This window comes from Nannospalax galili, unplaced genomic scaffold, assembly GCF_000622305.1.
Source record: "Nannospalax galili isolate Female #2095 unplaced genomic scaffold, S.galili_v1.0 scaffold390, whole genome shotgun sequence".
Taxonomy (NCBI): domain Eukaryota; kingdom Metazoa; phylum Chordata; class Mammalia; order Rodentia; family Spalacidae; genus Nannospalax; species Nannospalax galili.
In genome coordinates, this window is record NW_008330777.1 from 1751659 (window position 1) to 1768780 (window position 17122).

At 37.0% G+C, this 17122-nt stretch overlaps 1 protein-coding gene across 7 annotated transcripts in view; it reads left to right on the forward strand.

Annotated features, from left to right (window-relative positions):
• Positions 1-17122, forward strand: part of Nav3 (neuron navigator 3) — an 838810-nt gene that overhangs the window by 565845 nt on the left and 255843 nt on the right. For all 7 annotated transcript variants that reach the window (XM_008852044.2, XM_029555554.1, XM_029555556.1 and 4 more), the window contains one exon: positions 14682-14754. In XM_008852044.2, coding sequence (XP_008850266.1) covers positions 14682-14754 — 73 coding nt within the window. The remainder of the gene's footprint in view (positions 1-14681; positions 14755-17122) is intronic.

Below are 17122 nucleotides of genomic sequence, written 5' to 3' on the forward strand. Positions count from 1 at the left end.
CAAACCAATTTATCTTTGCTTTTAAGGTCATTTGGGGATCTATTCCTTACAGGTCACATGGGCTTGGGAGGAGCTCCTGGCTCCTTTCTTTACCAGTTCTGCCTATGGGAAGATAAGTCAAAGGTCTTGCTCGAACATGGCTGGCTTCACTTAGAAGCATGGAGGAAATGTTTCTTCTGTGTTGACCCTCCTCTTTGTAGACTGGACACTGGTTCAAGTCCATCTCATGGAGTCTCCTTGGCCTGCTTGATCAAGAGGACAGGTGACCCAACACAATTACAGGACTTTTTGGGAGATGCTCATAGTCCCCTGGAACTAGTCGACCTAGGAGGGCAAGGAGCAAAAACGGTACTTTATGTCCCTCTGACCAAATTATTATAGACCTCAAAGTATGTTTGTTGAACATCCAATAAGCTTAGTTCCACCAGTCTCGTACTTTTAATTACTGTGTGTCATGTAGATAAATCTTGGGGAAAGACCAGTTGGTCGTAGATAAACTTTACCTAGACATATTTCCTGATCTGGTATGTATAATTTGTCAGTAGGGTTGTTGAAATAATATGAGTCCCTCTGGTTTTTAAAACTAGCTAGACATTATTTATCTCTAGCATTGTCTAACCCCTCCATTATGGTTTCCCCAGGTAAGGTGCCCCCACTTCCCCCTTTCTCCCTTAATAATACCTTTCTCCTATGGTCGTACCTCTCTTGAGCTCCTTCATTCCCTTTATACCCTAGGTGCTTTGTATAATGTTCCCTCCCCCCTCCCTTAAACTAACCCACTTTTTACCCATATCTACCTTATTTTTTTAAATTATTTAATAACCACATACTTTGAAGAAGCATTTCATTACATCAGCATTGACAGTCAAAAACAATTTTCTGAGCTAAGATGCACCTCTTACAAAATTGGCTGTACACTTTTAGGTTTACAGTTGAATTATTAGAGTTATACAATATTGTACTCAGTATAAACCCTATGAGACATAAAATTAAACAAGGTTTTAACCTTTTAAAAAGATCTCCATTTCATTATTAAAATACAGGGTTTCATACAGAAAACTTCATTTGTAATGCAATTGACATTAAGATGTTTGCATATACATTTCTATTCTCTATATATGAGTATCTGGGGTCTTTTGTTATTCCATATGATTTTTTTTTTATACAGAAAAATTCATTTTAATGCAATTGACATTAAGATGTTTACATGCATTTCTAATCTCTCTATATATCAGATTATTACTAGTCACACTCGGTTAATTTCTGAACTCCTTGGCATCTGAGCATGGATATAAAGCCATCAGGTAGATTTAAATGGTAATGTTTTTCACATCTACTAATTATTAAGGAGCAAATTTTTAGGTTTGAAGAATTTTTTTTAAATTTATACATCCACTTCCCAGGTAGCACCTTCCCATGGCCTCCCTACCCCTACTAGAGCTCTTATACTCTGATATCCCTCCTACTGTCTGCTGTGTTGTTGGCACCCCCAGCCATTCCCCGCTACTTGCCCTTTTTGTGAATCTAGTCAGCCTAACTAGAGGTCTTTGTTTTAGGAGGGTCAGCCGTTCCTCATCTAGCAGTAATCAGTTGTCAATATTCCTTTAGATAAGATTGGGGTCTGCTGTTCATCTTTCCAGTTCTATGCTGGGCTACCATCTGGGAGTCCCTTTGGCCACCCTGTCCAACAACTCAAAAGGAGATATCACCTGTCTGGCATTGTTGATTGTTATGTAGCCTTTAGCTATGCATATGGACTCTTAAGAAATTATATTGGCCCCTTTAATTTTTGGTTATACTTTCCTTTTGGGTGTTTAAGGCCATACAGTTGGCCCAGATAAACCAATTTATTTTTACTCTTAGGGTTGTTTGAGGATCTGTTCCTCAGGGGTCACATGGGCTTGGGATGAGCCCCTGGCTCCTTTCTTTTACCAGTTCCACCTATGTGAACATAAGTGAAAGGTCCTGCTCGACCATGGTTGGCTTAGCTTGGAAGCATGGAGAAATTGATTCCTCTGTGTTGACCCTCCTCTTTATAGACTGGACACTGGTTCAAGTCCATCTGGTGGGGTCTCCTCAGCCTCCTTGATCAAGAGGACAGGTGACCCACCACCATTACAGGACATTTTGAGAGATGCTCATAGTCCCCTGGAACTAGTCAACCTAGGAGGACAAGGAGCAAAAAGTGTCCTTTATGTCCCTCTGACCAAATTATTATAGGACTCAAAGTATGTCTGTTAAACATCCAAGAAGGTTAGTTCTACCAGTCTGGTATTTTTAATTACTGTGTGTCATGTAGGTAAATCTTGTGCAAAGACTAGTTGTTCTCAGATAAACCTTACCTAGACATATATTTCTTGCTCTGCTATGTATAATTTGTCAGTAAATTGTAGGAGTAATAAGGTTCCCTCTGGTTTTCAAAAGTAGCTATGCATTGTTTATCTCTTGTATTGTCTCACCCCTCCATCATGGTTTTCCCACTTAAGGTGCCCCCATTTCCCCATTTCTGACTTACTAATACCCTTCTCCTATGGTCCTACCTCTCTCAAGCTCCTTCTTTGCCTTTATCCCCAAGGTTCCATGTATACCCTTCCCTCCCCCCTCCCTTAAACTATCCAATTTTTATCCATATCTCCCTTATTAAGGCCTGTTTCCTACTGCTCTTCTCTTTCAGATCATTTCTTTTCCCTTAACTCCCTGCTTCCTTTACATTATGCTGGCTCCTGTAGTTATGTCTGGTTGCATACTTATTTATCAGGGTCTGGTTCTAGGATCCACATATGAGGGAGAACATATGTCGATATTTTTCTGAGTTTGTCTTACTTAGTATAACAGTTTCTAGTTCTATCCATTTACCTGCAAATTTCATGATTTCATCTTTCTTTACTGCTGAGTAAAACTCTATCGTATAAATGAACAACATTTTCTTTATCCATTCGACAATTGAGGGACACTTAGGTTTCTTACATCTCTTAGCTATTGTGAAAAGAGCAGCAACAAACATGGATGTACAAGTGTCTCTGCAAGAGGATGAGTTCTTTGGGTATATGCCAAGGAGTGGTATAACTGGGTAATGGTAGATTCATTTGTAGTTTTTTAAGAGTTCTCCAGACTACTTTCCATAGGGGTTGAACAAGTTTGCAGCCCCACCAGCAGTGGATGAGTGTTCCCCTTTCCCCACATCCTCTCCAACATTTGGTATCGTTTGTTCTCTTGATCTTAGCTAGTCTGACTGGGGTAAGATGAAATCTTAAAATGGTTTTAATTGGCATTTCCCTGATTATTAGTGATGTTGAACATCTTTTAAGATGTTTCATAGCCATCTTTACTTCTTCTTTTGAGAATTCTCTGTTCAGCTCCTTAGCCCATCTTTTAATTGGGTCGCTTCTTGTCTTGGTTCTCTGTCTTTTGCATTCGTTATATATTCTGGTTATTAAAACTGTCGCATGTGTCGCTGGTGAAGATTTTCTCCCATTCTGTGGGTTTTCTGTTTGCTTTCTTTGTTGCCTCCTTTGATGTAAAGAAGCTTTTTAGTTTAATGAGGTCCCATTTTTTGATTCTCGACCTTGTTTCCTGAGCAATTGATGTCTGGTTTAGAAAATATTTCCTACACCTATATCTTTTAGGTTTTTACCAATGTTTTCTTCTAACAGTTTCAGAGTTTCAGGGTTTACATTAAGGTCTGTGATCTATTTGGAAGTGACTTTTGTGCAAGGTGAATGATAGGGGTTTAGTTTTATTCTTCAACATTTGGAGATCCAGTTTTTCCAGCACCATTTGCTGAGCATGCTGCCTTTCCTCCAGTGAATGTTGTTGGCCCCTTTTTCAAATATCAGGTGGTCAAAATTGCATGTACTTATATTGGGGTCTTCAATTTTGTTCCATTGATCTATGGGTCTATTTTTGTGCCAGTACCATGTTGTTTTTATGACTATAGCTCTTAATACATCTTATAATCTGGTATAGTAATCCCCCTGGCATTGATCTTATTAGTACTCAGGGTTGCTTTGGCTATCCGAGGTCTTTTGTGCAACCATGTGAATCTTAGGATGGTTTTCTCAAATTATGTGGAAAATGTCATGGGGATTTTGATTGGAATTGCACTGAATCTGTAAAAGGCTTTTGGTATGATGGTCATTTTCAAAATATTAATTCTTCCAATGCATGAGAATGGAAGGTCCTTCCATCTTCTGATGTACTCCACAATCTCTTTCTTTAAAGATTTAAAATTTTCATTGTGGAGGTCTTTAATGTCTTTGTTCAGGTTTATTCAGAGATATTTTTTTTTTTGCAGCTATTATGAAGGGGAGTGTTTCTATGTACTCTTTCTCTGATTGCTTGTTATTGGTATATAGAAAGGCTATAGACTCTTGTAGGTTAATTTTGTAACCTGCCACTTTACTGAATGTGTTAATAACATCTAGGAGTTTTCTGGTAGAATTTTTGGGGACCCTTAGATATAATATCATATCATCTGAAAAAAGGGATAACTTGCTCTCTTCTTTTCCAATTATTACTACTTTAATTTCCTTGTCTTGTCTTACTGCTCTTGAAAGAGTTTCAAGCACTATGTTAAAGAGAAGTGGAAGTAGTGGACAGCCTTGTCTGGTTCCTGATTTCAATGGGACTGCTTCCAGTTTTTCTCCATTCAGAATGATGTTGGTATTTGGTTTATTATATTTGGCTTTAAGTATATTGAGTTATGTTTCAACCATTCCAATTCCCTCTAGGAATTTGAACACAAATGCATGTTTAACTTTGTCAAAGTCCTTCCCTGCAACTATTGAGATGACCATGTGGTTCTTGTCTTTGAGGCCATTTATATGTTTTATGACGTTTATTGACATAGGTATATTGAACCACCCCTGCATCTCTTGGATAAAGCCGACTTGATCATGGTGGATGATTTTTTTGATGTGTGTCTGTATGCAGTTTGCAAGTGTCTTGTTGAGAATTTTTGCATCTATGTTCATTAAGAATATAGGTCATTCGTTTTCTTTTTTGGTTGTCTATTTGCTGTCCTTGGTAGTAGAGTGATGCTGGCTTCATAGAAGGAATTTTCAAGTTCTCCCTCCATGTCTATCTTTTTGAATAAATTAAGTTGTATTGAATGTAGATCATCTTTTAATGCCTGATAGAATTCTGCATAAATCCATCTGGTCCTGGTCATTTTTTATTCAGGAAGTTTTGTATTACTGTTTCAATTTCTTTTTGTGACATGGGTCTGTTTAAGCTGTTAATCTCTTCTTGGTTTAGTTTTTGTGGTTACCATGATTTCAGATATCTATCCATTTCTTTTAGACCTTCAGATTTAGTAGCATACAAGTTTTTAAAATATTCCCTTATAATGGTCTGAATATTTTTGGCATCTGTTGTGATGTTTCTCCTTTCATCTCTGATTTTGTTGATTTGGATTTGCTCTCAGCAGTCACTAGGCTTGCAAGCAGGGTACAGAAGTGCGGCCTCCTTTTTGCAGGCTCCTTTTTGTGGGCTATTTAGGGGACAGGAAGTGAAGTGAACTCTTGCTGAATCCCAGGGCTCTGAGTCCACGCCATCTTTGGAGGCCTCCAGCTACAGGTTTCAGTTGTTGTTGCTTTTCAAGTGTCTTGAGTTGCTATGTTAAGTCATTTATCTGTATTCTTTCCTATTTTTTGATGTAGGCACTTAGAGCTATAAAATTCCCTCTAAAGACTGTTTTCAACATGTCCCAGAAATTTTGTTGTTATATTGACCTTTTAATTTAGTTCCAAAAATGCTTTTATTTCTTTCTTAAGTTCTTGTTTTGTCCATTCATCATTCAGGAGTGTATTGTTTAATCTCCATGTGTTCATGTGGTGATTAGGGCTTCTTCGGGTGTTGATTGTAAGCTTTATTGCATTGTGGTCTGATATTTCAATCTTTTTGTATTTGTTGGGTTTTGTTTTGTGCCCCAGTATATGGTCGATTTTGGAGAAGGTTCCACAGGGTGCTGAGTAGAAAGTATGTCCTTTGTTGCTTGGGTGGAATACTTGAGATGTCTTTTAAGTCCATTTGGTATATGGTATATATATTTAATTCAGATGTCTCTCTGCTAACACTCTGCCCTGTTGACCTAGTGGAGACAGTGGGGTATTGAAGTCACCTACTATTAATGAGTTGGGGTTAATCTGGGTCTTAAAGTCCTGTAGTATTGTTTTAATAAAGTTGGGCACACCAGAGTTTCGCGAATATATGTTCATGATTGTAATATCTTCTTGATTCATTGTTCCTTTCATCAAAATGAAATAGCCCTCTTTGTCTTTTCTGGTTAGTTTCAGTTTAAAGTCTATTTTGTCCGATATTAGGATTGCTATGCCTGCTTTTTTCTTAGTGCCATTTGCTTGGTATATTTTGTTCCATCCTTTCACTTTGAGATAGTGTCTGTCCTTGAAAATGAGATGAGTTTCTTGCAGACAACAAAAAGATGGGTTTTGTGTCTTAATCCATTCATATAGTCTATGGGAGTTCAGTCCATTAATGTTTAAAGTTATTAATGAAAGATGAGTATTGAATCTTGTCATTTTTATTTCTATTTACATTTTTGATACAGCTGTACTTTTCCACAGTTATGCCTTCATTGAATTTCTTTCTGCAACCCCTTGGGTATAGTCATTCCTTTCTTCAGCTCTTTGTATTGCTCCCAGAACTCTCTGAAGGGCTGGTTTTGTGGACAAGAATTCCTTCAGCCTATTTATGTCATGGAAGATTTTTCTTTCCCCTTTATATATAATAGACATTTTGGCTGGATATAGTAATCTGGGTTGGCATCTGTGGTCATTTAAAACTGGGAATTCTTTGGTCCAGGCTCTTCTGGCTTTCATAGTTTGCATTAAAAAGTCAGCTGTGATCCTAATGGGTTTTCCTTTATATGTGACTTGTTGTTTCTCTTTTGCAGCTTTCAGAATTTTCTCTTTGTTCTGTATGTTTAATGTTTTTACTATGATGTGCTGTGGAGAATATCTTTTCTGATCCTGTCTGTTTGGTTTTCTATGTACTTCTTGTATTAGTATGGGCATGTCTTTCTTTAATTTTGGTAAATTTTCTTTTATGATTCTGTTGAGGATCTGGTCCATGCCTTTATCTTGGTATTCTTCTCCTTCCTGTATGCCTATGATTCATAAGTTTGGTCTTTTTATGTTGTCACACAATTCTTGAATATTCTATTCTTGTGCTTTCTTAAATTTTTCATAATCTTTGCTTGATTGGTCTAGTTCTTCCACTTTATCTTCCAGTCTTGATATTCTGTTTTCCATTTCATTCATCCTATTGGTGAGGCTTTCTCCTGTTGTTTCTAATTGGCTTACTGAGTGTTTCATTCCTTTTTCATTTCCGCCTGAGTAGTCTTCGTTATTTCTAGCTCTTTTCATTCAGAAGTTTATTCCTATCTTCCTTCAGTTCTTTGAATTCTTTGTGTATTCTTTAAATTCACTGAATTCTTTTATCATGTTTATAATTGTTCTTTTGAGTTCCATGTCCTGCATTATCTCTAGGGGGTTCTCATTGTACCTCTCTAGAGGACTGTTGGTTTTGGTGGGGATGTGTTATTTTCGTTTTTCGTGTTATTTTTTCCTCTGTGATTTTGACATGTAAATTTCTTTTGTAGTTTCTGATTCTTGTGTGAGACTCAAGCCTTCAAGTTTAGGTCTCCTTTTTGTGAACTTTATGTGTCTTTGTGGTTTACTTTTTGGGCATGAAAAGCTGGTTCATCCAAGCTTCCGATTCTCTCTTTTGATTTTATATTGGAGTGGCCAGATTGCTTTTGTTTTTAGGCATTCCCACAAAGGCCCAAGTCAGATGAGGATCAGATGCTCTCAGACTTTCTCCTAAGGTCTGGATCCCTCCAGGAAAGATTTTGGCCTCAGGAATTTGGGGGTTGGTTTGGCCTGGGAGCAGGGCCCAGGAAAGATGCTGGTGTCAGGCAGCTGGTGGCCATGCTGCCCAGAGATGCAAAGGGAGATGGGGGAAGGAAGAGGACCCAAGAGCTCATGGGGACTGCACTGAGGAACTGGGTTGGTCTTGATGCAAAGGATCAGGAAGCCGAAAGGTCAGCCCCAGCAACCAAGAAAGAGGCTAGTGGGTTGTGCAGCCCAGGGAGACAGAGGGAGGTGAGGGCGGGACCAGGCCCAGAGTGCTCTTGGGAGAGAGGCTGGTAGGTTGTGCAGCCTAGGGAAGCAGAGGGGAGCTGAGGGCTGACTGGGCCCAGAGAGCTTCTGGGGACCATGAGAAGGAGCTGGGTTGGTCTGGATTTAAAGGATCAGGAAGCATTGGTGGTTCCCCCTGTATCTGGGGCGCCAAGACAAGGAATGGGACATCACCCAGGCTAGGAGGAGAGATGGATCGGGGAGATGGAGGGTGAATGACGCTGGGGGCATCAAGGCCGGGAAGGTGTGATGGACTTACCCAGGAGAGAGGCTGGTGGGTTGTGCAGGCCCAGGGAAGCAGAGGGTGGTAAGGGCAGGCCCAGCCCCAGAGAGCTCCTGGGAGCCCTATGCTTTTTGGGGGAGGGTGGGGTCATTTTTAGACAGGGTCTTCCTGTAGCCCCACCTGACCTGGAACTCACTATGTGGGCTGGCCTTGCTCTGCCTGCCTCTGCCTCCCAAGTACTGGAATTAAAGGCATGTGCTACCATGTCTGGCTGTCATCCTATGCTTGAAGTCTGTTTCTACACATGGAAATATCAATAATTTATCCCTATGTTCAAATTGAAGTAAAACGTATGTAGAATTTAGAGAGTCCTGTGTTAGAAATTCAGCTTATCCATGCTTTATCAGTGTATAACATATTTTGGTGTTAAGTAGGTAGTCAGTTGAGTTTTATATGGTTTTTAAAATTTATAAATCTGTGTATGGACAAAACAAGAGCCTCCAGCATGCTTATCTTTCTTGGCTATCTCACTCTAAAGCTTGCCACGTTACAATTTCTGCTTCCATGTTTTGCTTTTAGAGTCTTGGATTTCACTTATGTGGGCATCACTTAATGTGTCCTTGCTTGTTTGGCTTCACTTGCTTGTTGCTATGTTAGCTCTGGATATTTGCTGTTTTATCTATAAAATTTTAATATAAGTTTAGATTAAGAATAGGAGTTACAATTTACATACAAACAGATGGATTGTCCAACCCACTAACATTCTGATTCATTTTTTCTGGGATCCCATATGAGGAATTAGTGTATTTTGTTGCATAGATTTTGGAGTCAAAGAAAGTTAGGTCACTTTCATTTTTTCCATGTACTCATTTCATTCATAAATACGAAGACAGATTTGCTACCCTGCCTTATCTACTCCTTTCTTCTCCAGGTATACATTGAGCACCCCTTGCATTAAAAATACTACACATGAGGATGGGGAAATGGCTCAGTGGTTAAGAGGAGGTACTGGTCTTGCAGAGCACCCGATTTCAATTCCTAGCATACACACATGTGGCTCTCAACTGACTGTGACTCCAGCTCCGTGGGATCTGATGCCCCTAGCCTCTGTGGGCCCCTGTGCTCACATGCATATACCTTCACCCAGACATGCACATACATATAATTGAAAATATAAATGAATTTATTTAAAAGTAAAATACCATGCTAGAATACATCTGAGTAAATGAGAGTGCACACCCTTTGAAAACTCAGAAAGCATGTCTTGATGTTTACAAACCAAATAAAGGGAAAGAGAGATCAGGTGGAGACTGCCTTTCCCCTATAACAGTAATTTTTATTTATTTATTATTAATTTTTGTTTATTTAATTATTTAATGACCACATGATTAGAAGAAGCATTTCATTACAGCTTTAACATATTCAGTAACAATTTCCAGAGCAAAGATACATCTCTTTCAACAGTGGCTATAAATTTTTAGGTTCACAGTTGAATTTATAGTTATACAATATTGAACTCACTGTAAAACCTGTAAGACATAAAATTGAATGAGATTTTAACCTTTAAAATAGATCTCCATTTCATTTTAAAATATATTGTTTCCTACATTTTTAATGCTTCTATCACTTAGATGTTTGCACATGCATCTCTAATCTCTATGTATCTAATTATTAATAATGTAATTTTAAAGAGTTTGAATTTGGTCATGTTGGGGTGGTACACCTCTCAAGCCTCTTCCACTCTTAGAACATCAGTGGTGAAATGTTAGCAGCCCTCAATACTGTGGCATCTCCATGAATTTTCTGGATTTCATTGCCCTGCCTGGTTATGAGATGCTAATGTGTGGCGGATTGACAAAGGATATATGAGATAGTCCTGCTATTTTTGCTACTTTGTAGTAATGTAAACATTTCAAAATAGAATACAGCCCTTCCATTTAGGCTACTTTCATCAGATTTCTGTTCCACCAAACTGAATCTCCATCTGACAGTCACCTGTAAGTCACCTGTAACATCAAATGCCAAGTCACACCCACCTATTTGGGCAGCAACGTGCTCTTGCCAATACCACAGTGGTCACACACACTAAGAAACATTTCCAAGAGACTCCAAATGGACTATAAGACCCTTCTGAGGCCTGATTTGCAGAACTGCTTCATGATGACCCCTGGGTCACATGTAGAGCCATGTGTCAAGGGACAGGAACCGAGAATTGGAAGAGTGCACTTTCACTTTTCTCTGTGCTTGAAATATTCCTTAATAAAAAGGAGAAGAGAAAAAAAATTGTCTCTATGCGACAACCTTCCAGCCAACAGGGTGGCTTTCTACTTACTAACCGTTGAATGCAATATCTGTCCTTCTTCTCTGCCCCCTTCTCCTGCCATGCACACAGAATAGGCAGCATAGTCAAGGTGGTGCTCTGTTCTTGTCATAGTTTTTCGAAGTGAAGATTACTTTTCATTAACCCTGAATTCTGGTAGATTTAAACCAATGTTTAGATTCAATTGAAGATAGCACAGGGCAGTGGAAAGTCTCACAGTGAGCAGAAATGAGTAAGGCTAAGAATCTTCTTATGGAACTTCCTCTTCACTATGTGTATGTCTACAAGCTTCTGCTGGTTAATGTAGTTTTTGCTATTGTCACCAACAAAATATCAGAGAACAAACAGAAAAGCTATTGTGATGACTTGTGCCATAATCCCACCACTGGGGAGGTTGGGGCAGGAGGAATCAAGTCCAGCTTGGACTATCTAGTAAGACCCTGTCACAAACAAAACAAAAAGGGGAAAGCTTTATTATGGTATATGAAGTTATTATAATTAAAATCCTACCTACATTTATACATGTTAAAATACAATTCAAGCTGAACCATTTGTTTTATTATTTAAACAATAATGAAATAGGTAAAACTAAGTCCAGTAACTTGAATTATCTTGATGGCAAAAATCAATTTTCTTCTTTATGTGTTCCCCAAAACAAGTTTAGACTTTTATTTCAAAGAAAATTACAGCTTCCTATGAATAAAAGTAATCAAAACAATTGCTTTACTTTCTTGTCCTGTGGCTTTGGTACAATACTCTGGTAAAAACCACTTTCCTCTAATATTTAGTGCAGGACCCCGACCCAGGACATGGTGCCTATGTCTTCCCACTTTGATTAAGATAATCCCTCACAGTCATAGGCAAACCTTGTCACACAGGTGATTCAGGGTTCTGTCAAACTGAAAATTGTAAAATTGTAAAAATTGTAAAATCCTGGATGATACAATATTAATCTTTATGGTTTATGGAAATAAAAACTAGTCCTTAACCAAAATACAATATGATGCAGTTTAAAAAAAAATCCCTGGGTGGGGGGATTGCCACTGATGAGATTAGTTATATAAAATGAATTTAACAGAACTGTTCAAAGTTTTTCCATTAAATAATTGTTTGATAGTTTAGAAAGTCTAGCATGACACTAACAAATGCAATTTAATTTACAGAACTTGGTATTAAGTGGAAAAATGTTACTTTTAAAAATTATGTTACTGCCGGGAGTGGTGGCACACACCCTTAATCCCAGCACTCAGGAGGCAGAGGCAGGCAGATTTTTGTGAGTTCAAGGCCGGCCTGGTCTACATAGTGAGTTCCAGGACAGCTGGGGCTACAGGGAGACCCCGTTTCAAAAGAGACAAAAGAAAATTATGTTACTAAATATGATATTATTGAAAAATGATTTAGACTAGTAAACATTATTGAATAAGTAAAGTAACGTTGGTAATTATGTATTCAAGTACTTGTTTTCTTATTATTTAGCTACAGTAGAAATTATGGAGAACTGATATAATCATCTTAATATAGGGCTCACAATAGGTGACTGTAAAGGTATATTCCAAAAAGTTTAATATTCTACATCAAAAGATTTGAAGAAGAATGTAATGTAGTTCCCGCTGCCCCCTGTGCCTTATGATCTCTATTCCTTTTCCTTCTGGCTGTGGTACATATTCAGATATTGTTCGGTGTCTCTAACATGCAGACTGGACACTGGTCTCTTTTATAAAATGATTAAATATCACACTAAAAATATTTTATGAACTTTAGTGATTCAACAAAATTTTCTAGCTATTCTAGTAAATTAACCTGCCTTTGACTCAAATCTGGCTATACTATTCTGCTAACATTTTTGGTAATTGTATGTTTGAGTCAGAAATCTTTCTTTCTATGAAAGGCATCCAATTGCTATGAAATTAATAGCATCAGGATTGCTATTGAAAATATTTTATCTAATTTAGTTTTTGTAATGCTAGGTCACAATAAGTATTGGGTATTTTCCTTTCATTTTTAATAGACTTCTAAGCACTAATTTCAGAATAATTTTGTAAAATATCCAGTTTTTTTCCAATTCTTTTCTCTCTCTCTCTCTCTCTCTCTCTCTCTCTCTCTCTCTCTGTGTGTGTGTGTGTGTGTGTGTGTGTGTTATGAGTGTGTGTGTGTGCAGAGGCGAGAGGGGGGACATCAGCCATCTTGTTCAATCATTTCCCTCCCTATTCCTCCATGACAGGGTCTCTCTTTGAACCTAGAGCTAGCCCAACAGCAAGCCTCAGTGATCCTCTGTTTCAGTGACCTCCCCTGTCACACAGCATTGTAATTACTGGGGCTCATGATTGTGCCCAGTGTTTTACATAGGTTTTTTTATATTTGGGCTCAGGACCTCATATTTGCACAGCAAGCACTCTAACCCACTGATCCATCTCCCTATTTCCTCTTTCCTCCGTTCTTATTCCAGTCTCTTTCTAGTAGAGAAGTGATGGGTGAAGAAAGTGGAGGATTTGATGATATGCATTTCAACACTATAGCTTCACTGAATACTTTGATGTTTATGATAAAATAAGATATATTGGGTCAGGGGGTTGGAGAGATGGCTCAGCAGTTAAAGCACTGACTGCTCTTGCAGAGGACCCGGGTTTGATTCCCAGCACTCACATGGCTGCTACAAACCGTCCTTAATTCCAGTTCCAGGGGAATCCAATGGCCTCTTCTGACCTCCTCAGCATTGCACAGCACAGGTGCACTCTACTCACATACATGCAGGCAATATACTCATATGCATCAAAAATAAAAATGCTAAATAAAATATATTTAAAAGGGTATATTCGGTCATATTGTAGTCAGTGTGTTCAGTGCTATTATTGACAGTAAGATAATTTCAGAAATGCTTCCTTATTAACATTTTTTCCTCAAAACAGATGTATATGACTTGTGTAGTCATTTCTGAGCAAAAATAGCTCACTGGCTTATTATTACTTAGATTTTATTTTGCACAAAATTTTGTTTGAGGAGAAATGCAGTCTGTCTAGTTTGTATAGACAGATTCTTGAATCTCTTTTTAATTTGATTTTTTAAGAGGCATTTTAGCCTGATGATGATACAAAGTTGTAGACAACATAGACAGAATTTTATGTTGTCTTCTGTGTGATTTTTGATGAGAATTTAGTAGGACAGGAATTAATGTCCTGCCTAGTTGCTAACTTTAAATATTTTATTTACTTTAGCATGCCACAATTTTTACAATATTAAAAGACAAGCCAAGACAATGTCTCAACTTTTTTCATTCTTCCAAAATTCTTAGCTGTACAATTCCATGACCAACATTGAAAGCAATGTCTTGCCTGACATATGTCAGTCTTTTCTCCTCTCTCCCTAAACGGTTAGAAACTGATTGTCACACTGAAACAGCTACTTAAATCAACTACTTCAAAACCATGCATATTGCCCTTTTAAAACAGGAAAGACAGTGTCTTTAATTAATCATAGGGTTACTCAATTGTAGAAATACAAATTCTAAAATAAAGATTTTCTGTGGTTTAGAGTAAAATTATCCTTCATTCTTTCCATGTAACAATATTACATCTTATCTAGCTTCTGGAAACTTAAGAAATATTACTGTCTGAATTTCAATTACCCACATCCTAATATTCTAAATTCTTATGATGCGACAAACTAATTTCATATGGATGTTTTCATTCAGACTTATTTGTAAAGCTCAGATCGAGTTATGTTAAGTTTGTGGGTTGCCACAACGCAAAAATGCCATTCTTGATCATGCTTTTATCAGTTGTTTGTAAGTACCCATGGGGACAATGGAAGCTTTATAGTCATTCTTTAATCAACCAAGATAATTCTAGTAAAGCTCTGGTAAAGATTCTAGAAGGAAATGAATGTAACGCATTCATCTTTTTCTTTCTCGCTTCATTCTCGCTCACATCTTTATTGAACAGTAACCATCTGAATTGCTTTTTCACTGCTTTTCATGTTGCAGATTGAAAATGTTGATGTCTGCCTTAGTTTTCTAGCAGCCAGAGGAGTAAATGTTCAAGGTCTATCTGCTGAAGGTAAGAAAAAGTACAGTTTTCACTAATGGCATCAAAGATTCTAAGAGAGTTTTCATAATGTTAGAAATGCAGTATTGGAATGCAGAGTTCCTTAATGTAATAATAGGAAGTTGTAATGTTCTAAAAAATGATATCCATTTAACTATTTAAATATAATTCAAATTTTCCTAGAATTGCTTTTTATTTAAGTATATATGATGGAGATGCATAAACATAGAGCACTTACATGTAATTACTAATATAGTGTATGTTTAGTTTCTTAAGTACATGGATATATTATTAGGTCAATGCTGGACAATCAGACAAAATAGTAAAATTTGTGTCAAAAAGGTTGTCAATAACATTTCTATATTATGATCTTGTTAGTAATTATAGTCAGAATATTTGCAAGTTTAAGTAAGCATTAGCTCTTAAATAGACTAGCATTAGTAATAATTCCTATTTATAAATATTTTTACATCATTGCAAGTCTGAATGAATGAACTTTGTTTTTAGTGAAAATTCATTTTCACTAAATTGAAATATATCAACATGAAAAAAGATTGAACAACATTCATCGTTCATTTATATTTTCAGTCTTTTTCCATATGTGAAGATGACAACATTCTTCAAAAATCTACCATGCAGAACACAACCTTTGCTATAGTTAAAACTAAATGGCGTTTTTCTTTCTGTGTCAGTCCCACTGTCATCCATCATTCTGTTCATTTCTGTCTTCCACCCATCTCTTCATTTATTAGTTTTAATCGTACGTATCAGACATACTAACACATGATGCGGAACCCTTTCTCCTATTGTGGATTATTAATTGTAGGACTGGTGCTAAATAAAAAAGAAACATGAAATTTTCTAATACAGTTCAACTGCAAGATTATGAAATATCCTTTGAAACATGCAGTAGTAACAATAATTAAAAAGTTAATGATATCTTTACATTTCTGATAGATATAAAATATTTCACCAGTTTAGCTTTTTACTTTTAAATTTAGTCTTTTTCAGACAGGGTCTCTCTAGCCCCAGCTGACCTGGAACTAGCTATGTAGACCAGGCTGGCCTCCATCTCACAGAGATCTGCCTGCCTCTACCTCCCAAGTCTTGGGATTAAAAGTGAGTGCCACCACACTCAGCTTCAATTTAGCTCTTATTACAACTAATTTTCTTTGGAAACCTCTTCTGCCACCAAAATTACAAATATTGAGCAAGTCTTAGGTTTTAATGGAATGAAAAATTGTGAGATTCTGAAATATAATAAACTTTTAGTAGGATTCTTTTATTTTACTTTTCTCAATTTTCTTGCATATTTTAATTATCCATTACTTTTTATATTTACATACAACTTATTCTAAGATATATAATTAAATTATACATTTAGTTGCTAAAAGGCTAAAATTGATATCTACCTGCTGATTCTCTTAGAATAAACTGAGTAAAACTGCCCCCCATATAAGATTTTGCTGCATAAGTGGTCAAGAGCAAGCTAGAGATGTTTCTGTTGTTCATTTTATCTCTCTCGCTTTTCATGTAATAATTTTAATAATATGCACCTATTTATTTTAGTTTATCTTTTAAAAAATATAGCTTCTCAAAAATGGTGTTCCAAATTAAGCAGACATATTATAAGACAAGAAAGTAAAAAAATTTGAACTAGATCACTTTGGCTTATAGGGAAAAAAAATCACTACTTTCCCACTGTAGCTTCATTGTTCAAAACTATCCTTCTACATTATGGAAGCTATAAAGAATGTCCGGGGGGGGGAAACAAGACCCCTCCAAGGTTCATGCTCTAGGCCTCAATTGTACTGCATAGTCAGGGTGAACTAATCAACCATAAGAGAGGAAAACCAGCATAACTTGTTGGCACCTACATTCTAGAAGGGGACATGACAACTCAAAGAATACATTTAGTCACCAAGAGTGATTTTTATTTAGAATGTGACTACGGATTTTGAAGCCTCACTTCAGGTTTTACTTATATCTCTTTTCTTGGTTTTATATTTATAGCTGCAGAAAGAAAAGAGAGTGGGGGTATGCTGGGTTGAGTTGGAGGGGAAAGTGGAGAGTACAGATGATTAAAGTATATTGTGTACTTGTATGAAAAATATTTTTTTGGTCTTTTTGAGACAAGGTGTCTCTGTAGCCCCAGCTGACCTGGAACTCACTATGTAAACCATACATAAAACAGCCTGGTCTTATCACAGAGATCTCCCTGCCTCTGCCTCCTGATTTCTGGGACTAAAAGTGTACACCACTATGCCCAGCTTTGTATGAAAAATTTAAAGAATAAATAAGAAATATATATATATATATATATATATATATTTAATGTAGCCTCATGTTGTAGCTGAGTTTGACTATTTGATTTTACTAC